Raw genomic sequence first — 26,637 nt, 5'->3', positions numbered from 1 at the left:
CATTGACAAGGAGAAAACTGAGTATACTGAGTTATGCAAAGCCATTAGAAAGAGACTCAGAGAGGACATAAGAAGATTTAACACAAGAAAAGTAGAACAAGCATTAAGGGAAAACAAAGGAATTAAATCAGCAGCCATGAAGCCATGAGCAGTAATACAGAAAGACAAATGATACTGAAACTGAAGAATAGTGATGGTGTACTTATAAACAGCAGAGAAGGCATAATTCAAATAGCAGAAGACCGCTATAGAGAATTATACAAGGAGCAAGGGAATGATGCCAGAAGTGGGGAAGATGGATTGCAAATTAGTAACATGTACAACATACCTGATATTCTTCCTGATGAGGCAGAACATGTGTTGAAGAAAATGAAGAATCAGAAAGCCCTGGGGGGAAGATGAAGTTAGTGTAGATTTGTTAAAATTGGGAGGAAGAGACATGACACAAAAACTGGCAAGACTCTTCACAAAATGCATTGGAAAAGGTGTGATGCCTAAGGAGTGGAATAATGCAATCATAGTTTTGCTGAATAAGAAAGGAGATAAGTCAGAGATTGGAAATTATAGACCAATTAGCTTGTTATCCCACATCTACAAGTTGTTCACAAGGGTCATTACAACAGATTAGAAAGAATACTTGATGAGAGTCAAACAAAAGAACAAGATGGCTTTAGGACAGGATTCTCAACTATTGATCACCTTCATGTAATATCATAGCTAATGGAGAAAGCAAATGAATATAAAACACCATTATGCCTGGCATTTGTGGACTATGAAAAGGCATTTGACTCTATACAGCATAAGGCAATGTTTCGGACACTGGAAAGACAAGGCATAGATAACCCAAATATTATGATTTTGAAAAAAATATATGAGAATGCTACCTCCTTTATTAGACTAGACAAAGACAGCAGTAAATTTAAAATTGAGAAAGGAGTTTGACAAAGAGACACAATATTAGCATTAGCATTAGTAGAGGCATTTGATGCAAGAAAGCAAGCTTATGCAGCATCAGCCAAAAAAAAATAAATAAATAACAAATAACCACTTCCACTTCACCCTCTGTTCATTCGAAATACCTGTCCAGCTGAACCTTAAACTTATTTAGGCTATCAACTTCCACGACAAGGAATGGAAGTCTATTCCACCAACCAACCACCTGCTGGCTAAAGGCAAATTTCCTCATGTCTATCCTACATCTGTCTTTTCTCAATTTGAATTTATGCCCTCTCAGGTGATTATTCTGAGCAAGAGGAAGAATCCCATCAGCATTGAGCATGCTCAAACCATTCAAGGCTTTATACACCTCTATCAGATCATTTCGCTGGTGCCTAGTCTCCAGACACTGTAATTTGCAAAACTTAATCCTTTCTTCGTAAGAGCACCCCTTTGTTCCAGTCACTAATCTTGTTGCCCTTCTCTGTACTCGTTCCAGCATCTCTACATCCTTCTTGAAATGAGGCCTCCAGACCTGTATACGGTACTCTGGGTATGGCCTGACCATTGCCTTATACAAGGGAATAATCACCTCCTTATCCCTGCTAGAAAAATTCCTATATATCATCGACAATACACCATGAGCTGCTCTTGCAGCCTGTCTGCACTGCTCAGAAAACTTCATGTCTGCCTGCACAACCATCCCCCAAGGTCCCTTTCATTCTCTACCACTGTCAGTGTAGTACCACAGAGTTGATACGTTGCTCTGGGGTTGCTGTTTTCCATATGTAGTAATTGACATTTGTCAATGTTAAACTTCATTTGCCACCTCTCAGTCCATCTGCTCAACCTTTCCAGATCCTGTTGCAGTAGCATAGTGTCAGTAGTGTCCTTGACAACCCTGCCAACCATCGTATCGTCTGCAAACTTGGACATTAAGCTTGATATACCATCATCAATGTCATTTATAAATACAGAAAACAATAATGGACTCAATACTGAACCCTGAGGGACTCCACTAATAACATTAGTCCACGACGAGCAGTGTCCATTGATTACCACTCTCTGTCTTCTCCCCCTCAACCACCCCTTTATCCCTAGCAGCAATTTGCTTCCAATGCCACACTGCTCCAATTTGTGCAGCAGTCTTCCATGTGCAACAGTATCAAAAGCCTTTCTAAGATCCAAGTATATAATATCAAAGTTATTCCCTGCATCCAGTTCTTTTGTGACTGCATCATAGTATCCAATCAAATTGGTCAGGCAAGATTTCCCCTTAACAAAACCATGCTGTGTCTGAGCTATAACTGAAGTCTTGTCTAGATGATCCTGCAGTGCTTCTTTAACCAGTGCCTCCATCAGTTTTCCAGGAACAGAAGTTAAACTAACAGGTCTATAATTACTTGTGTCGCCCTGTGATCCTCCTTTATGAATTGGGGTCACATTTGCACATCTCCAGTCCATGGGTACTTCCTCTGAGTCCAAGGAAGCTCTACGAAGTTGTTTACTGCTGCCCTTGAGAAAGCTTTCAGAAGATTAGACTGGTCGCAGAAAGGAGTCAATTGGAATGGAGAGTACCTAAACCATTTACGATTTGCAGATGACATTGTAGTCATAAGCCATTATCCCAAAGAATTAGAGGAAAATCTTAATCAGTTATGCACAGTTAGTAAGGATTTTTGACTAAAGATGAATATGGCTAAAACAAAAGTAATGATGAACAAGAATGCCACAGAAAGGGATATAATGACTGAAGGAGCACTAATTGAAAAGATAGAGTCATATACTTATCTGGGACAAGTCATTAGCTGTAATAATGATAAATGGCTGGAAGTCAAGAGAAGAATAAATTTTGGATGGATAGCATTCAGGAAACATAATGACATACTAAGGAGCAATATCCCAATTTGTCTGAAACATAAATAATGAACCAATGCGTACTCCCCACCATGACTTATGTGCCCAAGCGAAACTTGGGCACTCACCAAAAGAATGGAAGAGAAGCTGAGAACTACACAGCGAAGAATGGAACAAATTATATTGGGAATCAGACTGTTAGATAAGAAGAGAAACACATGGATTATTATTATTATTATTATTATTATTACTAGCCATATAGTGCAAGGAAGCCTGAGGCTTACGCTGCACCAGCTAAAATAAATTTAGGCGACATTCTTATCAAAACTAAAGAACTAAAATGGTCTTGGGCAGGGCACATAGCTTGAAGACATGATGACAGATGGACTAAGAAAATAACAGAATGGTACCCAAGAGGAGCTAGAAGAAAACCTGGAAGACAACAACGGAGATTAACAGATGAAATTCATGGGTTTATGGGTAGTAAATGGATGGCCATTACACAAAACAGAAGAAACTGGAAAGTTGATGGAGATGACTTCATCCTGCAGTGGATTGAAAATGACTGATGATGATGATGATGTTTAATATTTCTGAAACCCATCACACAAAAACCTTCCTCGGCTTCAAATAATCAATGAATATCTATTGTCAACAGATTCAACAATCTTTCATCACCATTTCTTTCATTATTGCTACTGCTTGGGTTGTCTATCCTCAATGGTAAATTTTAATGTTGATTGATAGGTAAAATTTACATAGCAATTGGTAGTAGCAGAATATGTTGGAGCAAAGTTCTGTAGTATTGCCAACATATCAATATGGACCTCCATTACACATAAACTAGGAATGCAGTGTGAAATTTAGATTTCTTCATTTTGATATTTTCAATAGACATGTCTTACAAAAATCACTGCATGATAGTTCCTACAAATAGAAACACTCCATTGAATGATACTTACAATATACACAAAATTTATGGATTTCCCAAAACATACATTTAAGTCATTTTACAGCTGGTTTTTGATAAAACCATATAACAAGAAGGCACTGATTATTTTCCATTTTAAGGCACAAAATTTATTTATTAAATATAAAATTATTTACACAAAATTTTTGAATAGCTTAAATAGCTAAAATAAAAAAATAGCTAAAAAAAGCTAAACTTAGAGCTAAAAAAAAATAGCATTACAAAATTCACAATTCCCTTTATTTCAAACATAATAGGGTTGCTCATCAAAAAAGATTATCATAATTTTTTAACTATTCATTTGCCTAAATGTACATCCAAATTTTGTGATGCTTTTCAAATTGATCCTCATTTTGATGAACTACACCGGCCTAAATTTTTTATTTTTACTTGGCCCGACCCAGAATTTTTTTTTCTCAAAGAACCAATTTTTATCCCACCCTGGTTGAAACTTTTTATATAAATAAAATCGCTAGCATTACTTTAAAGTTTCATAATAATAAAAAAATAATCTTTCAGATTCAAAATTAAATATTAATAATTAAATAACAATAATGATTATCCAAAATAATTATCAATATAAAAAAGAAAATATAATTTTCAATTTACCATATTTAATATAATTCCAAAACGAATATCAATATCCACCTCTACTTAAATTAAAAAATTAGAACTGACTGTCACTTCTGTCACTGGCAGTTCTCACTGTATGGATGATGTGTAAGCATTCCCCTTACCTGTATTTCTAAATTATTGGTCAGTATTGGATATAGAAGTGGTTAGAAAGTGTAACAAGTGAACTGAAAGTAGGTCAACTCAAAATCTCAGATGTAGTAAAACTAAGGATTAACAGTATCACACTTTTAATAAATACCGTACACTGTACACATACAACTCAAACGGAACCCACTGCCTGGGGACATAAGGACTCATATACCCTTGGTGTAACGTAAATTGCAACTATGCCCGATTAAGGGTAAAGGCTACTTTACTGAGCAAAAGTACAGACTGGGCCATTTCCATGAAAGAGTAGAAATTTTGGTGAAATTGGCGAAGTGCCCATTATTGGTCAATTAAAACTAATACACATCTTTTCTAAAAAAACCTTTAAGAATTTAAATGCATAATAACATATTTAAAAAATATATATATGTAGAAAACAGTTCAAAATGTTTGGAAATAACAGTTCATTACAATTAATTGTACCCGAATCGAGCCAAAACATCGTTCGTGTTACCTGGCCTGACCCAGCCCAAAGCCCGGGCAGACCGCTACTACACCTATACTAGTATTGTTCAATTATCAAAAACTTGTGATAAATTCCTTCTTTGACATATTCCTCAAAGGCACAGTTATAATTAGGTGGTCATCCAACAAGGAGGTGTGGCCTAACCACTGTATAAAACAATGGTCAGGCCACATCTGGAATACTGTACACAGGTTTTGAAACTCCATTTTGGGAAGAACACAGATCTCTTGAAAAGGGTGAATTAGTTGGGAGGAACAAAAAGAATATTCTTATGAAGAAAGACTGAGGCTCTGTATAATGCAACATCCAGAAACTAGGAATCTGTGTAGGGAGCTAAATGAAGTAAGGCTTTAAAAGGGTTAAGAAAACTAAATTCTGATGGCATTGTTATTTTTTCTCAGAGTAGACATAAATTTAAATAAAAAAAGATGATAAATAAAACAGATGATTTTTTTGTTATTAAATTATGTTTCAAATTCATGTGTAAAAATCATGAGATATTATTATAATTAATAATTATAATCATTAATTATCTTTATGTGGTGATTAGCCATGCAGCAGTGTAAGGTAAGTGTGCAAAGTGATATTTATTCCACACTGAATAAAAAAAATTAAAGGGACCCATTCTTGATACGCTTGACAAAATTATGAATAATGGCATGAATGCTCCAAAGATCTGATAAATCACTGGAAGGAAGAGTTTAAGCTAGTAAGCAGACAGCTCAAAATTCTTTTTTCACTGTTTAACAATCTACAGACACGGCAAGCATTTCCTCCAATTGTGCTGTCAGCTAATCAACAAGCTTTGGGCAAATACATCCATTTTTCAGGCCTGTGGTAGTATTGCACATTAGTACTTCACACATTATCAATGCTTAACAAAATGTACTTCACTTCTCATAATATCTTCATTAAGCTTGGTTTTTCATGCTGCCAACTAAACTCACTCTATCTTAATATTACATAAGTTATTTCAAATTACTTATGTAATTCATAAAAGATATAAGATAAATAGAATACAAAAAAAATTAGCTAAATATCAGTTTAATAATTGATTAGAAAAACAAGTTATATAACATTTATATTAAAAAATAAAATTGCATATTTATTTTATGACTTAATATAAATGTTATATAATATGTTTTTCCAGCCAATCTGATAAATTTAAGCTGATAAATTTTATTTACATTTTTTAAATTTTTTAGAGTTATCTTTTTTTGGATTTTTTTTTACAGACACCAAACAATGATCATGTGATACATTCCATGCATAACAAGGCAGGTTACTTGATCACTGTCAACTTTCACACAAATTTTGAACCTAATCAGAACTCTGTTACTGACTCTTTCACTCTGTTAGTGAAAAGTGCATCAAAAGGCAGGAAAATATTCTCTGTTATTTGAATATACACATATTTTCTCAATATGTATAAATGGATTAATTCAATATTACAATGTCAGACTGAAATGTTTTAAGGGCTTAAGCCTCATGCTGTGAGAGAATTTGACAATGCACAAGTTAGTGCAAACACATCACATTAGTACAGAACCCATCATATTAGTACACAGCAAAAACTCTAAATTTGCAAGAACGGCTTCATTTAAGTTAAATCTCATTATGAATACCTTCACAATGAGTTGCCATGATATTGCACTACTTCGAATAAGTAATGCTTCACCTAAGGAGAAGACTATTGTTACTTATTCTCAGCCACCCAGACGGCACCATTTTGGGACTATTTGGCCCTTCTTCGGTGGGTAGGTAGGTACCCTGGTGATGCAATGATGACAAAACAGTTATGAAGTATAACTCCACAATATGAGAGATGCCTGATGGTGGTGTATAAGATAAATTTAGACACCATCACCATCAGGCATCTCTCATATTGTAGAATTATACTTCATAACTGTTTTGTCATAATGGTGGGTGGGAGGGTAGGGTACCTACCCTCCCACCCACCGAAGAAGGGCTAAATAGCCCTGAAATGGTCACCAGGGAAAGCCTGATGATGTCCGTAGTTTCCAAGAATAGGTAACAAGTCTTCTCCACTGGGGAAGCATTGCCTATTCGAGGAGTTTTTCAGTGGTGTGAGTTGAAGGAGTTACTGTCCCTTTCATTCTTCTACACCATTTACTTTCCTCTTCCACTCCTACTATTTTGCTTTTCTAAGTCTAATAGCCACTCCTACTATTTTGCTTTTCTAAGTCTAATAGCCACTCCTACTATTTTGCTTTTCTAAGTCTACTTTCCCTCTACTTTTTTGCTTTTCTAAGTCTAATAGGGACAAGTGGATAGTAGCGTTATTATCCCACACATATACAAAATAGCCCCAAAACAGTGCCGTCTGGGTGGTGGTATCCGCTGAGAATAAGTAACAATAGTCTTCTCCTTAGGTGATGTGTTACTTATTTGAAGTAGTGCAATATCATGGCAACTCATTGTAAAGGTATTCACAATATAAGATTTAACTTAAACGATGCCATTCTTGCAAATTTAGAGTTTTTTCTGTGTACTAATATGTTGCGTTTGCACTAACTTGTAAATTACAATGTTATTAACGAAAAGGCATCTACAGACAACAGTTTTGTCAATTTTATTTATTCATACAAAAATGGTAATGGCTTAGCATCGGAAATTCTTGGTGTGTTATCCACAGATGGAATTAACATAAGAAATACAGGAAGGCCATATTGCCACATAATGAGACAATATGGTTGGAATATATGATGGCTTCAGACAAAAATTCTACAAGATTTGTGCCAAGTACTGCACACAATATCAACTGAAAATTTCAATATTTAGAATATTTTTTTAAATTCAGATTAACAATCTTTTCAACCTTTTTATGGTGATCCTAAGGTACGATAGGGACAAGTGGTGATTATTTAACATTTTAAAATGAAGAATAAAACCAAAATTCAAATTTTTTTTCAATTGCTGCGCTTTCAATATAGAATCAACTTCATTTTAAAGCCACAGATAGCACAGCTTTGAAATATGCTTTTCGGATGCTTTTTAAATATTTACAATTGACAGTTTTAAAAATCAAGCCCTGATGTGTCTAAGAACTAGACATCATAAGAAAAGGAAACCAAATAAGTAATGCAGTTTTTTAATTCATATATTTTTTAATATATTTATGTTTTTTATGAATATGTTTTTTTATAATTTATGAATAGTGCCACCAGCTGTATGTGAGCTAAATTTTGTTCTCCTACAAAGTTGTTTAGTAAAGAAGGTTTTAGGGAGTGTTGCTCAAAAAGAAGTTATATTTTAGATAAAATAAGTGTTGGTGAGTGAATAGGCTAATATTTAGGACCTAAGGGTGGTTTCACTTTCTGATTGTGAACGTTTTTCAAAATGGCTACCATTACTATTATTATCCTTGAGTATAGAAAAGCATAGGAAATTTCAAGATTGATAAATTTTTAAGGACAGTGATCAGTCGCTGGGACTTCTTAACAGAAGAGTGGTACTACTTGATAGATTTGCTGTAGAGGTTTCCAGAATACCTATTTGTAGTTAAAAATATTCATTTGTTGCTGAGTTATCAATTTTTGTAAAGTTTCAAGGTCACGGTAATTCTACCAAGTCAGTCACTTTGACTTCTCGTTCATGGGTTAAAAGAGCTACAGCAGTGCCATCTGCTTGTTCAGTGGTGGCTAGCAAATCAGCATAAAATTGCATAATATTGTTTATTAATTTCCATATCTACAATAGATAACAGTTGAAGGGTTGATTGAATCTGGGAGGAAGGAGGTAGGGAACAGCAAAACATACAAGCTGAAGTTCTTGATTTAGTATATACACAGATAGAACTATGGCATGGTGAGGAAGCTCCACCATTAAATAAGAGCTACCACTCCTATATGGCTGCGACAGGTTTGGCAGCTTAAATTTATTGCCTTCAACAGAAAAAGGAGCCTCAAAAGTAAGACCGATGTCATTAAGACAGAGGAGAAAACTGGAGTGAAATCAACAACGGAGAGAAGTACACGGACAGGGCACGGTGGTGAGGCTTCTTACGGCAACCTGTAGAACAGTGGAACGATGACAGATGATGATGATGTTACAACGTAAAACTTTGCCCTGGACACAAAAATACTTAGTATAGAAAATGTGAGGAAAATTTTTAATTTTCTCAAGAAGAAAATGCCAAGTTCAGAGATGCATTCAGAAATAAAAACCTACTAACCCGACTATCAATAAGACGCTGGAACCAGTGTTTCGAGAGCTTCACTCTGGAAATAACCTACAAAAAATACAAGCCAATTTTTAAATGACAATACATATTAAAAATATGTTACATAAATGATATATAATAAAGATATTTTAAAAGGTTTTTAATTATAAGTTATATCAGAACAATTCTATATACAGTGGTATATAGAATTGTTCTGATATAACAATTGGTTCACTATATGATCAAATCACTTTATGATGGACTCTCCATAATAAAATACCATTCACTATACAATATGTAGTAAGTGCCTGTCATTGTGATCACATTTGCGAATTGAATTTTGATTTTATTATTATTATTACGGCGATTCTAATAAGTGAAAATAGGAGGAATATTATCCACAGGTTAGCAAAATAAAAATAAATTTACACTTACTATAGCTTAATTAATTAAGCTACGTACACTTAAGTATGTACATAGCTTAATTAATATGTACATACTAACTAGTTGATATTTCTGTTCACTGACATTTTTGGGGGATTGTAAAATTTAAAACAGTAAAAAATATAAGCAATCAATAACAAAGAACACGGCATGCACAATTGTAACTAATGTGCAAGTGAGATATGCAAGTGAGTAACAAGTTTACGAAGCTTAAAAAATAGGAATGAAGAGAAGATTTTGAAAATTTATTTATGTTTTTTATATGATTGAAGATTTCATGGAAAGGGGAACACATTTCACCATAATATCGTAAAAACCCACAGAATTCCAGCTATCGGTATTATTGCAAATGCAATAAGATCGAGTTTACTACCTGTTTATAATAGAATGCACCAACAGAAAAGCCCAATAAACCAGAAACTGCAAATTGTTTTTATTGTTTTATGGTAGTGACCTCCATAAATGTGCTTTAGAAAAATATCACAAACTGGTTCAAAACTGATTTTTATAACCGAACATATGATAATGATGAAAGTGTAGTGCATTTTAATGATTTGAATTGATTTTTTGAAATTTGATTCTATAAAGTAGCTGATTCTTTTAACCAGTGATCATGTTAACCAGCACCTACTTATTTCACTTTATGATGGGCTTACGGTTGTCTTCGACCAGACCACGTAGTCCTTCCTCTCAGCCAATTAGCAGTGTTTGTAAATGTGTTGGCTGCATGTTTTGTTTTTGCATCCTTTAGTTGAAGTGATTTTTTGTGTTGTGCTTTAATCAATATATTAGTTTTAATCAATTTTTTAAATCAATATGTACAATTTCCATGATAAAAATCACCTTTTAGAGAGATAAATAGCTTAGTTATATAGCAAAAAATTCAACTTCTAAAGTTTTGGAACAAATTACCAAAAAACAATGTGTTATTGGGTTCACATTACAATATTTTCACGATATGATGGTGTCTCTGGAATGGATTAATATTGTCAAGTGGGGATCCAGGGTCCTAAAACAACATTTTTAGTAAAACTATTAAATCAATCTCTTATATATAACTAGATCTCTAGTATATAACTATATTTAATCAATCACTTATATGTTCCACAGAAATGACTTGTATAATTTTGGAGCAATGTGTGTATTAGGGAAAAGTTACCAATATGGATAAAAGGATGGCTAAGTGGTAGGAACAGGGCTAGCCACAAGCATGTTCAACCGGTTCTGTGGAGCAGAGCTCTTACGCTCAAATGGTCTAAATAATAATATCATCCACTTCCTTTTGGCATTTCTACCAATGAGCGTACTGCCATCTTAATATCTAGTTACCCACATTATCGTCACTCCAAGAGCTATAAAATTTGAAAATTTTGAAAAAATTAAAAATTAAAAAATCACTATTACAAAAATATCCCAGATTTATTTTTGCACAGGACCCTGCAAGTAATTCTTGAACAAGGCCCCAAAAATTTTGGGGCCCGCCCTGGGTAAGAGACAGACAGTAGTTATAAATTGTTACTGCTCCTTATGGACTAATTGATGTTTTTAATATTTATTAATGTATTCATGTGTTTACTGACATAGGTATTTCAAGTTTGCTAATGATAAAAAGGTGATTAGGGTGGTTAATAACATTAATCAGGGTATGTTACATCAAGAAGATCTAGATAAATTAGGCAGATAGGCTGAAAAATGGCGAATAAAGTTTATCATAGATAAACATTTGAGTAGCAGTAATAATCCCAGAATAATGAAATTTATTATTCTGGAATTAATAATGGCATGACCTTCAAAGATTTCTAGAAGGACTACAGCATCCACAATGCAATGTTTTTAATTGCCTCAGAGATGCAATAAGAAAACACTGCAAACCAGATCAACCAGATTAGTGAAGGAAACAAAAGGGTGTTCTTACCCAGAAAAGCTTCAGTTCTGCAAATTGCAGTGTCTGGAGGCCAGGCACTTGCATGGTGACCTAACCGAGATGTTTAAGGCCTTGAATGGATTGACTAAGCTGAATGTTAGTGGCATTCTTCCTCTTGCTGAGGCTATACATGAGGGGCATAAATTTAAGTTTAGGAAGGTATGGTTGCAGGACAGATGTGTAGAAGTTTGCCTTCAGCCAGGGGGTGGTTAATTGTTGGAACAGGCTTCCATCTGTTGTTGTGGAAGTGGACGGTTTGAATAAATTCAAGGAAGAACTAGACAAATTATTGGAGAGCATGGATGGATGAAATGTTCTTTTTTTTTTTTTTTTTTTGGCTGATGCTATATAAGCTTGCTTTCTTGCATCATTTGTTACTACTACTACTACTACTACCTGGATTCCCTGGTTCTCAAGAACCCATGGACAGGAGATGTGCAAATGTGAACCCAATCCACAAAGGGGGATACAGGTAATTACAGACCTGTTAGTTTAACTTCTGTTCCAGGGAAATTAATGGAGGCACTGGTTAAAGAAGCATTGCAGGATCATCTAGACAAGACTTCAGTTATAGCTTGGACACAGCATGCGTTTGTTAAGGGGAAGTCTTGTCTGACTAATTTGATTGGATATTATGATGTAGTCACAGAGGAACTGGATGCAAAGAATAACTTTGATATCATATATTTGGATCTTAGAAAAGCCTTTGATACTGTTGTACATGGAAGACTGCTGCACAAGTTGGGGCAGTGTGGCATTGGAGGCAAATTGCTGCTATGGATAAAGGGATGGGTGAGTGGGAGTACACAGAGAGTGGTAATCAATGGACACTGCCCTTCGTGGACTAATGTTATTAGTGGAGTCCCTCAGGGTTCAGTGTTGGATCCATTGTTGTTTTCTGTATTTATAAATGATATTGATGATGGTATATCAAGCTTAATGTCCAAGTTTGCAGACGATACGAAGGTTGCCAGGGTTGTTAATGACACTAATGACAGTACACTGCTGCAACAGGATCTAGAAAAGTTGAGCAGATGGGCTGAGAGGTGGCAAATGAAGTTTAACATTGACTAATGTAAAATACTACATATGGAAAGCAGTAATCCTAGAGTAATGTATCAACTCTGTGGTACCACACTGACAGTGGTAGAGAATGAAAAGGACCTGGGGTAATTGTGCAGGCAGATATGAAGTTTTCTGAGCAGTGCAGATAGTCTGCAAGAGTAGCTCATGGTGTCTTGTCAATGATATACAGGAATTTTTCTAGCAGGGATAAGGAGGTGATTATCCCCTTGTATAAAGCAATGGTCAGACCAAACCTTGAGTACTGTATACAGGTCTGGAGGCCTCATTTTAAGAAGGATGTAGAGCTGTTGGAACGAGTACAGAGAAGGATAACAAGATTAGTGAATGGAACAAAGGGTTGCTCTTACGAAGAAAGGCTTAAGTTTTGCAAATTACAGTGTCTGGAGACTAGGCACCTGCAAGATGATCTGATTGAAGTGTATAAAGCCTTGAGCCTTGAATGGTTTGAGCATGCTCAATGCTGATGGGATTCTTACTCTTGCTTAGAATAATCGCCTGAGAGTGCATAAATTCAAATTGAGGAAAGACGGTTGTAGGATAGATGTGCGGAAGTTTGCCTTTAGCCAGAGGGTGGTTGATTGCTGGAACAAACTTCCATATGTCGCTGTAGAAGTTGATAGTTTAAATAGATTCAAGGCAGAACTTGACAAACATTTGGAGCAAGTGGATGGGTGAAATAAGGTTTTTTTTTTTTTTTTTTGGATTATGCTATATAAGCTTGCTTTCTTGAATCATGTGTCTTGCTAAATGCTAATGGATCAATGAATAGTTTTGCAAAAGTTTAGGCAGGATCCACAAAGATATCATTTTTGAAATATCACAATGGTCAACAAAATCAGAAAATCATCTTCTCTCGTGATTGGACTAACGTGTGTGGAAGATTATGTTCTGCAGTAAAAGTGATTAAATAGCACAAAAAATGGCCCATAAATTATAGAAACAACTCATGGATCTTTTCACATGCTATTTAACCACTTCATTATCAATAATAGCAGATTCACACATTTTTGTGAAGGGAAGAGAAGATCTTGTCTGGCCAAACTACATACTAACAGTCAGTCACAAAGGAAATGAATGCATGAGACAACTTTAGTATAATTTACTCATATTTCAGAAGGCTTCTGACACGATTCCACTGGAATATCTTGTACATAAGATGGAAAAACTGTGGTATTTTGGGTAGGTTGCTATTGTGAATAAAGGATAATTAACTGACAGAAGACAAAGTTATAAATGGTCAATGCACTGAATGGAGATGTGAAAACCCTCAGAGTTCTGTACCAAAGCCCTTGTTGTTTCTACTTTTCACTGATAATATTGACACTGGTATTACAAGTTTCACGTAAAAACTTGCTGATGATATTATTATTAGCTATATGGTGCAAGAAGCCTGAGGCTTATGTGGATGAACTGAGAACCAGGGAATAGTGTTACAGCAAGACCTAGACAAAAACAAAAAAATAAATGGCAATTGTGCTTTAATGCAAGTAAATGCAAGGGTCATGTGATCTTGGTCATATAATATCACGTTAAATAATCAACTCGGGTACTGCACTTGGCACTGTTCAAAATGAAAAGGGAACAGGGATTGTAATAAAGTCTGACATGACATTCTTTCAACAGTATAAAAAAGTTGCCACAACAGCACAAGATATTCTCAATGAACAGGAATTTTGACAGAGATGTTGCTATTACTGTAGGGTTCAGGTGCATCAGCAACTTAGACCATATTGCACTTTATATATTACATTTGTACAAGTGTGTGTTCATGGACTGATTTGCATGTTGTGTGGGCTGAAAAACCAAACCAAGAATAACTCACAGGAGGAATCCCTGTGAGTTATTCTTGGTTAGGTTACGAGAAGTCTCTGATCAAGAAGAATGCTGATGGCATTCTTCCTGCTCAGAACTACACATGTGAGGGGGCATAAATTCAAATTGAGGAAGGATGGTTGACGGATAGATAAAATTTCAGGAAAGCTTTAATACTCTTGCACATAAAAACTACTGTAAAAATTGGAGCAATGTGGCATTAAGGGCAATTTACTGCTATGGATAATGGAATGGTTGAATGAAAGAAGACAGAGAGTGGTTATTAATGGACACTATCCTTCATGGACTAATGTTATTAGAGGAGTACTCGAGGTTCAGTGCTGATCCCATTGTTATTTTCTTTTTTATTACTGATGTTAATGAAGGTATATCGGGCTTAATGTCTAAGTTTTCAGATGATACAAAGGTTGGCAGGGTGTTAATGACAGTAATCTGGGTAAGTTATTGCAACAAGATCTCGAAAAATTAGGCAATGGGCTGAGATGGCAGTTGAAGTTTAACATTGAGAAATGCAAAGTGCACAAGGGTAGCAGTAAATCCAGATTAACATACCAACTTTGTGGTACTACACTCAAGGTAGTGAAAAATGAAAAAAACCCAGGGGTAATTGTGCAATCAGATATAATGTTCTCTAGGCAGTGCTGATGTGATGCAAGGTCAGTTCATTGGGCTTTGTCAATAATATACAAGAAGCTTGCTAGCAGGGATAAGGAGGTGATTATTCCAATGTACAAGGCAATGGTTAAGCTGCATCTTGAGTACTGTATACTGGTCTGGAGGCCTCATTTTAGGAAGGATATAGATCTGCCTGAAAGGGTGCAGAGAAGGGCAATGAAATTACTGAAGGAACAAAAGGGTGGTCTTACAAAGAAAGGCTTCAGTTCTACATATTGCAGCTTCTGGAGACTAGACAGTGCTGCGAGGTTATTGATGTGTTTAAGACTGAATGAATTGAGCATTAGCATTCAATGCTAATGGCATTTTTCTTCTTACTGTGTGAGGTGATTAAGGTGTTTAAGGCTCTGAATGGATTGAGCAAGGTCAATGCTGATGGCATTCTTCTTGCTCAGAACTACACACGTGAGGGGGCATAAATTCAAATTGAGGAAGGATGGTTGATGGATAGATGTTTTGAAGTTTGCCTTCAGCTAGTGGTTGGTCAATTGCCAGAAGAAAACTTCTATCTATTGTTATTGTGGTGGGTAGTTTAAATAAATTCAAGGAAGAATTAGGCAAATTATTGGAGGGGATGGGCAGGTGATGTGGGAAGGGTTTCTTCTCTTTTTTTTTTTTTTTTGCTAATGCTTTATGAGTAGCTTGCTTTGTTGCATCATTTGCCACTAACAATACTAATACTATTCCGGAGAAAGCTTAATTCAAAAAATTAAAATTTTGCATAATATTAGCATAATATGGGGAGAGGCACCATCCTGCCTGAAAAGTATACATCTTTTAGATTAACTCTGAGCAATGGCTAGAATTATATCATTTTTTTAATATATCTAGGTAGTTTTCTCCAATGACCATGTGAGCAACAATGAGAGATCCAAAACATCTCCTGACCAAATTCTGGCACGAATTCTTGGGGCATATAATTCCTCTGATATTGCCATATGTGATTCTCTAAGGGATAAGAAACATAATTGTGTATTCACATGCTTATTTATTTGAGTATGGCTTCATTAGGCTACAGAATTTTATCATACATTCGAGGCCATTCTTTGCACTTTTGTTTAAATGTTTCTGCAAATCCCAATCTATAGTTAGGATCATCTTCATTAAGGAAATGTAGTAGTGAGGGATAGTAAAACTTTAATATTAAAAGTTTTGTTATCATCCAGAGACTAGTCCTGGAAATTGCTCACTCCGGAGAGCTTCTTTTTTACCATTAGGGACTTATGGGGTGAAGACGAAACTAAACTGGGACTGCTAACTTTGAAAGATTGTAGACACTTCCCACTGCATAAATGATGAGAACAGTTTTTCTTATAGGTTCAGTTTTCCTAAAAGTTCTCTTAAACTGAGAGTGGTCTTTGTAACATTCTCGGATTTCGCATGTCATTTGATTATTTGAGTTTTTTCTTCAGTTGTTAGCTTAGATGTGGAACACATTGTCAGATAACCTGAAAAAAAAAAACAATCGGTAGATTACATTTATAAATATTTGTCGTAATTTTTTAAGCATAAGCTTTGTCTGCTGGCTTTTGGCATATCTTGTGTATAAATATTACTATTTTAACAATAACACATATAGAAATATTAATCCTATTAATAATTATCAATCCAGATGGTATCATACCTTAGTTAGTTCTTGGGCAATGGGATCATAAGTGCTTTGACCCTAGTAAAAATGAATTGAATATAAATTCTTACTAAACAGTGTAGCAACAAGAATATGTATATGCATCTGCTCATACCAAAAGTTTTAAAAAGAATTAATCATAATAGAGGAGAAAAACTTGAAAAATTTTACATTAAAATTTAACTTATTTTTGTTATGTGTAATTATTAGAGAAAATAACTGTTATTTCTTTAAATAAGAAAAAAACATCAGTAAAGGAGTAGGGTTTATAATTTCAATGCGGGAGTTTATATAACTGATAATTAATGCTACCTCTGAGTTACATTTCTTTCTTGCTGTCTGAGAGATGTTGTGTTGTCTTCTGAGATATATAAGGCTTGGACTTACACTTGTTTTAGAAATGACATCATTATCCAAAAGTTGATAAAAAATTTATGATCTTGTTTTCAAATCAAATAACATTACCAAAAGAGAAAAATTCATTATTCACAAAAAAAAAAAAAAATAAATAAATAACAAAAAAACTCTAAAGCATTGCTATGACAGATTGTTTTTATTCTTACTGAAATGTCATTAGATAGTTAGAGGCCTCAACTTCATGCCAAAAGTAAATAATAAGTTGAGTCTAAGTGAGCAGCCAAACAGTGTGTGTGGAGGGAAAACTTCCAATTAAAAGTGTGTGAGTATAAATCCTAGTAATGAACTGCATTTATCCAAAGCAGCAAACCAGTAAAGGAGTAGTGGGTTTCTTATTTTAATGCACGAGTTAAAATAATTCAATTAATGCCAATCCTGCATTATATTTCTGTCTTGCTGTCTGGGGAGATGCTGTATTTTCTCCTAAGACACAAATAGGCTTGCACTTACACTTATTTTAGAAAAGACATTGTTATTCATGAGTTGAAGTGAAATTTACTAATTTTGTTTTTAACTGAATAACATTACCAAAAGAGGTGAATCCACTATGAAGTGATTATCCTGTTGTATAAAGAAATGGTTGGACCACATCAGAAATATACTGCATATATTTTAAGTAGACAGTGATCTTCTGTTTGTTTGTTTGTTATTGGGTTTTTAGGAGCATTAACAACTAAGGCCATATTGCTCTGGGAATATGCGGTGGTCATTCCCTTGACCTTTCCTCATCCTCCGTATTTGGTGGTGACGGACTCGAACCCTGGTCTAATCAAGAAGCGTGTGCTATGCACTGCTGCTCCTTCCCATCTGGCTATGGAGGCACCCAAGAGATCTATTGTAAAGAGTGCAAGAGGAGCAACAAAATTAGTAGGAGAAACAAACAGATAATCTTAACAAGAAAGATCAAAGTTCTGTAAACGGTAGTGTCTGGAAACTAGGCATTTGTGTGACAAATTAATTGAAGTGCTTAGGGCTTTAAAAGGGTTAAGTAAACTAAATATTAGTAGTATTTTTATTCTTTCCAAGATTACATGTACACATGTGCACACGTATACATGCAAGAGGACATAAATTTAAACTGAAAAAGGACAGTTGCAGAAATAGACATGTGGAATATATCAAAGAGTAAACTACCCATTTCCACAGTTTGAATAAATTTAGAGGGTTGGAAAAATTATTAGAAGAAATGAGCAAATGTAGTGAGTAAAATTTTATATTTACTTTATTCATTTACATAATGCATTCACAGCCTTCAAGCCCTTTGGATGCAGGAATTTATTAACACATATTGGGTATTGCACTAAAGCCATCATTTTAACATGTGGTAAATTCAAGAAGAAAGCAAACAAAACTTGCCAAACAGCATCATTACTGTAACAATTCATATTCTTCTCTATTTGGGAAGTATTACTTATTCAAAAGTGCAAAGCTAGGAAACTTGTTGTGAAGGGTTCAACAGTATGAGACATTATTGTAATGATGCCAATTTGCAAGCTTTCTTTGTTTTCTTCTTGAATTTACCGTGTATTGTGGTATCTTGTACCAATACGCAACCAGCAGATCCTTTAACTCCTGTAATGTTGGTGGCTGAGATCCCACAGATCGGAGTTGCTGTTACAACACAAACCACAGATGCTCGGTGGGATTAATCTCTGGGGAATTTGGAGGCCAGGGTAATACCTGGAAGTTTTCCTCATGTTCCGCGAACTAGTCTCAAACAATTTGGGTGGTGTGGCATGTCTCATTATCCCGCTGAAAGACAGCACTGCCAGAGGGGAAGACCATTGCCATGAAAGGGTGTACCTGGTCGGCAATGATATCGAGGTAGGTGGTAAACATCAGAATGCCCGACACATGGTGGGGCATTCTGCTGGGATACCCTGGGTATCCCAGCAGAACATCGCCCAAAGCACGACACCGCCACCACCAGCTTGTTTTCGTCCCACAGTGCATCCAAGCACCACCACCACTTCCCCTGACCTCTACAATTTACCCTTTGTCAAACTTGCTTAAGTCTGCTGCCTTTCCCATCTGAAGAACAAGAGTAACACTGATTAACGGAGCTCCGTATCAGGTGTAAACGACACACATGTACCCAGCCATCCACATAGTGCAACAGGAAACATGATTCATCGGACCAGACAACTTTCTTCCAATCACTCAAGGTCCAGTTTCGATGCTTGCATACCCATTGTAGGTGCTGTTGCCGGGTGAACTGTGTTAGCATGGGCACTCGAAGCAACCTGCGGCTACGCAGGCCCATTTTCAGCAGGGTTTGATGTACTACGTGTTGTGACATATTACTTCCATCACCAGCATTCCAATTACCGGTGAGTTGTGCTACAGTCGCCCTTCTGTTGCCATGTACCATCCGGGAGAGCCTTCGCTCACCTCGAGCATCAATGAGCCATGGTCGTCCAACACTTCGCTGGCAGTTCGTGGGTTTCCCCTCCTCGTTCCACTTTCGGTGGGTACTAACCATGGCTGACCTCTACAATTTACCCTTTGTCAAACTTGCTTAAGTCTGCTGCCTTTCCCATCTGAAGAACAAGAGTAACACTGATTAACGGAGCTCCGTATCAGGTGTTTTTTATACCGTGTCCCGACCCATGCTGTAGTTCACCTGCAGTTGCTTCGATTTGCATAACAACTCGCTGGTCATAATGTTTTGGCTCATCGGTATATTCATTTACTTTTTTTTTTTGGCTGAGCCTGAATAAGTTTTGCTTCCTTGCATCATCTTGTCAATACTGATATTTGTAAAGGGAACCCTAGCGTCTGATAATATTTGATGTCAAATATTATAAGCTTCTGATAATATATTTGATGTCAAATGTAAACCTTGCTACAGTTCAACAATAATGAAAAATCAATTTATTTTATCAAGAAGTTCTATTACACACGGAGTAATTACTATCGGTCTTCCTTTATGAATATTTTCTAATATCTGTTTAGTTCAAATTTCATTCATAAATATCAACAATATATTACAGAAATATGCTGTTAGTTAAGAAACACATAAAATCTAAGGAAGTGCATCCAGTTTAAATTGGTAGACAGTGCAATGTTGAGTCAATTTGGTGTGACATAAGCACTGGGAAAGCAAAATTGAGGGTAGGAGTGTGTTATAGACCTAATGACTTTGTACAGAGAAATAGAATGGACCGCTAAATCAGATCGTCTTATAATAGGGGATTTTAACTTCCCAGATATTGACTGGAACTTGTGGGTTGATCACTCTAGCAATGCTTTTGTGGATTTACTGGATGATTGTTTTCTACAGCAGCAGCATGTTCGAGAAGCACCAAGAGGGAGTAATACTCTTGATATAATTATCAGCAGTGATTCTTCACGCATTAAGAATCTGCACATAAAGGAACCACTAGGTTGCAATGATCACAGTGTGATAATGTGGGATTTACTTAAAGATGTAACTACCATCAGTGGTAAGGGAAGGGTTTTTGCTTTTGTAAAGGTGACTACAGTGGTCTCAGGTAGTTTTTAAATTCTTCACAATGAGACCAACTGATGATGGTACCAACAACAAATTCTAAATGAGAAGCTTTCAGGGAAGTAATCTTGGAAGGTACTAGTCTTTTTGTCCCAACTAAAAAATACTATTCAAGGTTTAGGCCTAAATGGATGTCAGATGAACTAATGAGACTCATGGCAGAAAAGAAAAATGTATGGGATACATATAAATTATCAGGTGACACAGAAGACTGGTAGATATAAGCTAGACTGTAATCCAGTCACAAAGGAGGTTAGGCAAGCAAAAGCAGATTATGAGAAATTTTTGGCAAAGGATGCAAAGAAAAACAGCAAAGGCTCTTCTTTATTTGTGTAAACTCTAAAAGGAAGGGGATGAATGAGATTGTTCCACTTGATATGGATGGTTCGATTGTCAATGATCTTGCTGAGGTAGCTGACAAACTGAATGAGTATTTTGCATCTACATTCACACATGAGGAAGTCTGTAGGGAAGTGGAGGCCAGAAGCTTATCAAACTCTAGCAGGGAGCTAAATGATTTTGTAATAACTGAGAATAGAGTGGAGGAGAAATTGTTGAAACTGAACATAAGAAAGGCACCTAGCATTGATTGGATTATTTCAGTTATATTAAAGGAGGCAGCAAAGGAAGTAAGCAAACCTTTAGCCACAATTATGAAAGCTTCCTTGGACAGGGAGGTCCCAATGGACTGCAAATATACAAATGTGTCCCCAATTCACAAAGGGAGATCAAAGGGTGACACAAGTAATTACAGACCTGTTAGTTTAACTTCTGTACCAGAGAAAATAATGGAGTCACTGGTTAAAGAAGCACTGCAGGATCATCTAGACAAGACTGCAGTTATAGTTCTGTATCTGCTATGATACAGAGAGGCGACCACATCAGGCGGCACCGTAAGGGGGTGGCATAAGCAGCGAAATCAAAATACAATTTGAACCATTCAATAATTAAAAACCTTTACGCAACGCTTTTCTATATTGTTCTACGCTATTCTGATATTGATGTATACGATTTATCGCACACCTCTGCCTAAGCGCTTTCAGTACCCTTTGATTTCGGTTTCTGGTGAAGGTGCATCGTTGGCGAGTGCTCGCCGAAAGACTTTTGATCTGACAGCACAAAGCTATTATTTTTGTTTATAATATACCGCGCAGCCGCTCCTAAAAGCTGAGGCGACAATTATCACAAAAGCCAATTGCACGTGTTACGTGTTGATAGTTCCGCTTTGAACTTACAATTATTGACAATATTTGATCTTAATGTTAGTTTGTCTCGAGAAGTGGCAAGTGGCTGTGCTATGTTTAAATCAGTAAATCAGATATATAATATATCTATATCAGTATAATATTTTTGCATTTATACTAATTCAATTTTTGTGTTTAAAAAGTGGATCCGGTAAGAGAATTATTGTTTTTTACAGCAATTGTAATTACTTATTATCATTGAAAATGATTATGTTATGACAATAGGGACTCGAATTAAAAAGTAGCATTTGCATGGACTGGGTATATCTCAGGTGCGGAACGTGTGCCTGTGTGTGATAGATAGAGAGTTATTTAGGTAATATTGGGCTACTTTTGTGTTCTGTGTGTGATAGAGAGAGAGTTGCTTAGGAAATATTTGCATTTGCCTACTTTTGCGTTCGTTATTTATTGCTCTATTTTTAGGCGCCTTCGTAGCCAGGTGGGAAGGAGCAGCAGTGCGTAGCACACGCTTCTTGATTAGACCGGGGTTCGAGCCCGTCACCACCAAATACGGAGGATGCGGAAAGGTCAGGGAATGACCACCGCATATTCCCGGAGCAATATGGCCTTAGTTGCTAATACTCCTAAAAACCAAAATAACAACAACAACAATAACAACAGCTCTATTTTTACCAAATTCATATACGTTGAAGTGGAGACAATACAATAACAAGTTAAAGAAAGGCATATGTCAAAATGGCTGCTAGCTGACAGATATTCATTATCTATTTATTATGTTCTGTTACCTACAAATCTTACTAGCTTTGCAACTCATTTCTATCATTATTTTATCTACCCTATTTTAATAGCATGATAAGCATCATCATATTTAATCATTTTCAATGAAAGTTGCATCTTTGCGAAGGACTGTGAATTTTTATTTAATATTTTTATTACAGTATGGAACAGAAAAGGAAAAAATTGTCTGGAAGTCAATATAAAAAGAAACGCTTAAAGAAAGAAGAAAGAAGAACAAGGAAGAAAGCTAAGCTATGTTATGAAGGAATTCTTAGTACAAAAGTCCCGTTTAGATGAGCCATCCATGTCCACGTCCACATCAACTGCTTTGGATTTGGCAAATAAAAACTCAGTGCCGCCCCAATCACTTCCAGAAGAAGTTGTTGAAGAGAGCCAAAAAAAAGCACCATCAGAAGTTCATCAAGAGCCGGGTAGCAGTAGCAGTGGCATCCAGCAGATATTAAACGAAATTCCTTCTGATCCTGCATTATGGAATGCTTTCTGCATGTCATCTGAAACTCGTCAAATACTGGTTGAGAGGGGTCCACATCAAATTAAAGAATTCAAGTTTCCTATTAATAAAGGAAGGCGTAGATTTTTGCCCTCACATTATTTGAAAGTGCTGAGCAATGGTGAAGTCGTTGAGAGAAGGAAGTTGGTTGATTTACTCTGTTATAAATGATGCCGTTTTTTGCTTTTGTTGTATGTTATTTGATAATTCGTCTGCTATTAGTGACTGGCCCAAAAAAGGCTATTCTGACTGGGGAAATCTTATAAGAGCCCTCACAATGCACGAAAAGTCTGTAAATCACAGAAATGCTTTTAGAGCATGGAAAGAATTGGACATTCGATTATAGCAGGAAAAAAACTATTGACGCTGAATATCAACGAATTATGGATATGGAAATTTAGCATTGGAGAGGAGTTCTAAAAAGAATCATGTCAATAATTAGACTATTGGCCTCACAATGCTTAGCTTTTCATGGAATAACTAAACATTTGCTTCAGCCTAATAACGGAAACTTCCTAAAGTTGGTAGAATTGCTTTCTGAGTTTGATCCAGTTATGGAAGAACATATCAAGAAAGTTCAATGCGAGTCTGATAAATGGTCTGTGACTTATCTAAGCAATAATATACAAGATGAATTGATAAATTTAATGGGAAATGTAATTTTAAGCAAAACTGTCGAAATAACAAAAATCGCTAAATATTTTTCGATAATCGCCGATTGTACCCCAGACGTAAGTCATATTGAACAGTTCTCATTAACAATAAGAGTTGTCGCTTTTGGGTCCATTCAAAATAAATATAAAATTGAAGAATTCTTTATGTGTTTTTTTGAAGCTAGTGATTTAACCGGAGAGGGTTTGACAGAACTTATTCTGACAAATTTGGAAAAGTTATGTGTTGAGTTAAAGTGGCTTAGAGGACAAGAAGGCTATGACAATGGAGCTAATATGAAAGGAGTAAGAAAGGGTGTACAAAATAGAATACTTGAAAAATATCCAAGGTGTTTTATGTGCCCTGTGCATGTCATTCTTTAAATCTACTTGTGAATGATGCAGCGTCTTCTTCTACAGAAACAACAACTTTTTTTTTCTATTGTACAAGAACTTTACACTTTTTTTTCTGGTTCTACAAAGCATTGGGAAGTGCTAAAAAAATATGTTTCACAATTAACTCTAAAACCATTGAGTGCTACTAGGTGGTCAAGCAGAGTAGATGCGTTAAAACCTTTACAATTTCAACTTTACGAAATCTATGATGCATTATTCCAAATAATAGAAGACATCAACAGAGATGCAGAAACTAAAGTTAAAGCAAGAGGGTTAGCAAAAATTATTAAAAATTACAAGTTTATATGCGGTGTAATTCTTTGGCATGATATTTTATTTGAAATAAATTCAGTCTCGAAGCTATTGCAATCTGTAACTATAAATTTGTCAGATTGGGTAAGGATGTTATCAGAAACCATACAAAAAGTGAAAAGTTATAGACAATCTGGATATGATCAAATGAAAATTGCTGCTAATGAGATTGCAGAGAACCTTGAATACAGTACAGAATTTCCTGCCGAAACTGAAGTTAGAGCCAGAAGGAAAAAGCGTCAATTTGACTATGAAGAAGCTGTCAATGAACCCTTAACAGAGGAGAATAAATTTAAAATAAACTTTTTCAATTATATTCTGGACATTACCCTTAATTCTCTGAATGAACGATTCATGCTTCTGGAAATCCATAGCAAAAATTTTCAGTTTTTATATGACATTTTAAAACTCAAGGATGTAGATGACAAAATGCTAGAAAATTATTGTACCAGTACAGTCAATACTTTCGGTCGAAAATGAATCAGATATAAATGCAAATGATCTTCAAGAAGAATTACGTGATGTATCCTGAATGCTACCACATTCTATGAAACCTTTGGATGTTTTAAATTATTTGTGCCAAAATAACTTAATTACTTTGTATCCGAATACTGTTGTAGCTCTGAGAATTTTATTAACACTCCCTGTCTCTGTAGCTAGTGGGGAAAAAAGTTTTTCCAAATTAAAATTAATAAAACACTACTTAAGAAGTTCAATAAGCCAAACAAAACTTAGAATTCTGTCATTAATTTCTATTGAATCTACATTGGCTGCCACTCTAGACTACACATCCCTAATTAACGAATTTGCTAAAGTTAAAGTTAGAAGGGTAAAACTGTAGTTGATATCATTATTTTAAAATAGTTTATATTTTCAAAATAAAAATAGTATTCGTACATTTTGTGCAGTTTATTTTTAAAATCACAATCAAAAGTTATTTTAAAGAAAAAACATTTAAGGGATGGCATTTCGCAGACTTGCATCATAATGAGAAAATCTACCGCACGGCCCTGAGTTCAGACACAGCATTGGTATGTTAAGGGGAAGTCTTGTCTGACAAATTTGATTAGATACTATGATGTGGTCACAAGGGAAATGGGTGGAAAAAATTATTTTGATATCATATGCTTGGATTTTAGGAAAGCTTTTGATACTGTTGTACATGCAAGACTGCTGTAGAAATTGGAGCAGTATGGGAAGCAGTATGGCATTAAGGGAAAGTTGCTGCTATGGATAAAAGGATGGTTGAGTGGGAGAGGACAGAGAATAGTAATCAATGGACACTGCTCTTCATGGATTAATGTTATTAGTGGAGTCCCCTAGGGTTTGGTGTTTGGTCCCTTGTTGCTTTCTGTACTTATCAGTGATATTGATAAAGGTATATCAGGGTTAATGTACAAGTTTGCAGACAATATGAAGGTTAGAAGGGTTGTTAATGACAGTAATGCCAGTACACTACTGCAACAGGATCTAGAAAAGTTGAGCAGATGGCCTGAGAGGTGGCAACTGAAGTTTAACATTGACAAATGAAAAGTACTGCATATGAGTAGCAGTAACCCCAGAATAACATACCAACTCTGTGGTACTACACTCAGGGTAGTGGAGAATGAAAAGGACCTGGGGGTAATTGTGCAGTCAGATATGAAGTTTTCTGAGCAGTGCAGATAGGCTACAAGAGTAGCTCATGGTGTCCTGTGAATGATATAGAGGAATTTCGCTAGCAGGGATAAGTTGGTGATTGTCCCCTTGTGTATAGAGGGCAATGGTCAGGCCACACCTTAAGTAAATAAATAAATAAATAACTGCATACAGGTCTGAAGGCTTCATTTTAGGAAGGATGTAGAGCTGCTGAAATGAGCACAGAGAAGGGCAAAGAGATTGGTGAATGGAACATAGGGTTGCTGTTACCAAGAAAGGCTTAAGTTCTGCAAATTGCAGTGCCTGGAGGCTAGCCACCTGTGAAGTGATCTAATTAAGGTGTATAAGGCCTTGAATAGTTTGAGTAAGTTCAATGCTGATGGGATTCTTCCTCTTGCTCAGATTATTCACTGAGGGGACATGAATTCAAATTGAG

At 35.7% G+C, this 26,637-nt stretch overlaps 1 protein-coding gene across 1 annotated transcript in view; it reads right to left on the bottom strand.

The window, feature by feature from the left end:
• The window catches only part of sicily (NADH dehydrogenase (ubiquinone) complex I, assembly factor 6 homolog sicily), a 102,474-nt gene that overhangs the window by 54,880 nt on the left and 20,957 nt on the right, over positions 1 to 26,637 (bottom strand). Inside the window, exons 3-4 of the mRNA XM_090390123.1 lie at positions 16,782 to 16,823; positions 9,208 to 9,264 (exon numbers count right to left, since the gene is read on the bottom strand). Of these exons, the coding sequence (XP_090246249.1) occupies positions 9,208 to 9,264; positions 16,782 to 16,823 (99 nt within the window). The remainder of the gene's footprint in view (positions 1 to 9,207; positions 9,265 to 16,781; positions 16,824 to 26,637) is intronic.

Source organism: Mastigoproctus giganteus, chromosome 2 (assembly GCF_048544385.1).
Source record: "Mastigoproctus giganteus isolate SK-2022 chromosome 2, ASM4854438v1, whole genome shotgun sequence".
NCBI lineage: Eukaryota > Metazoa > Arthropoda > Arachnida > Uropygi > Thelyphonidae > Mastigoproctus > Mastigoproctus giganteus.
The sequence above is the reverse complement of the archived record's forward strand: the minus strand, read 5'-3'. Positions and strand labels throughout refer to the sequence as shown.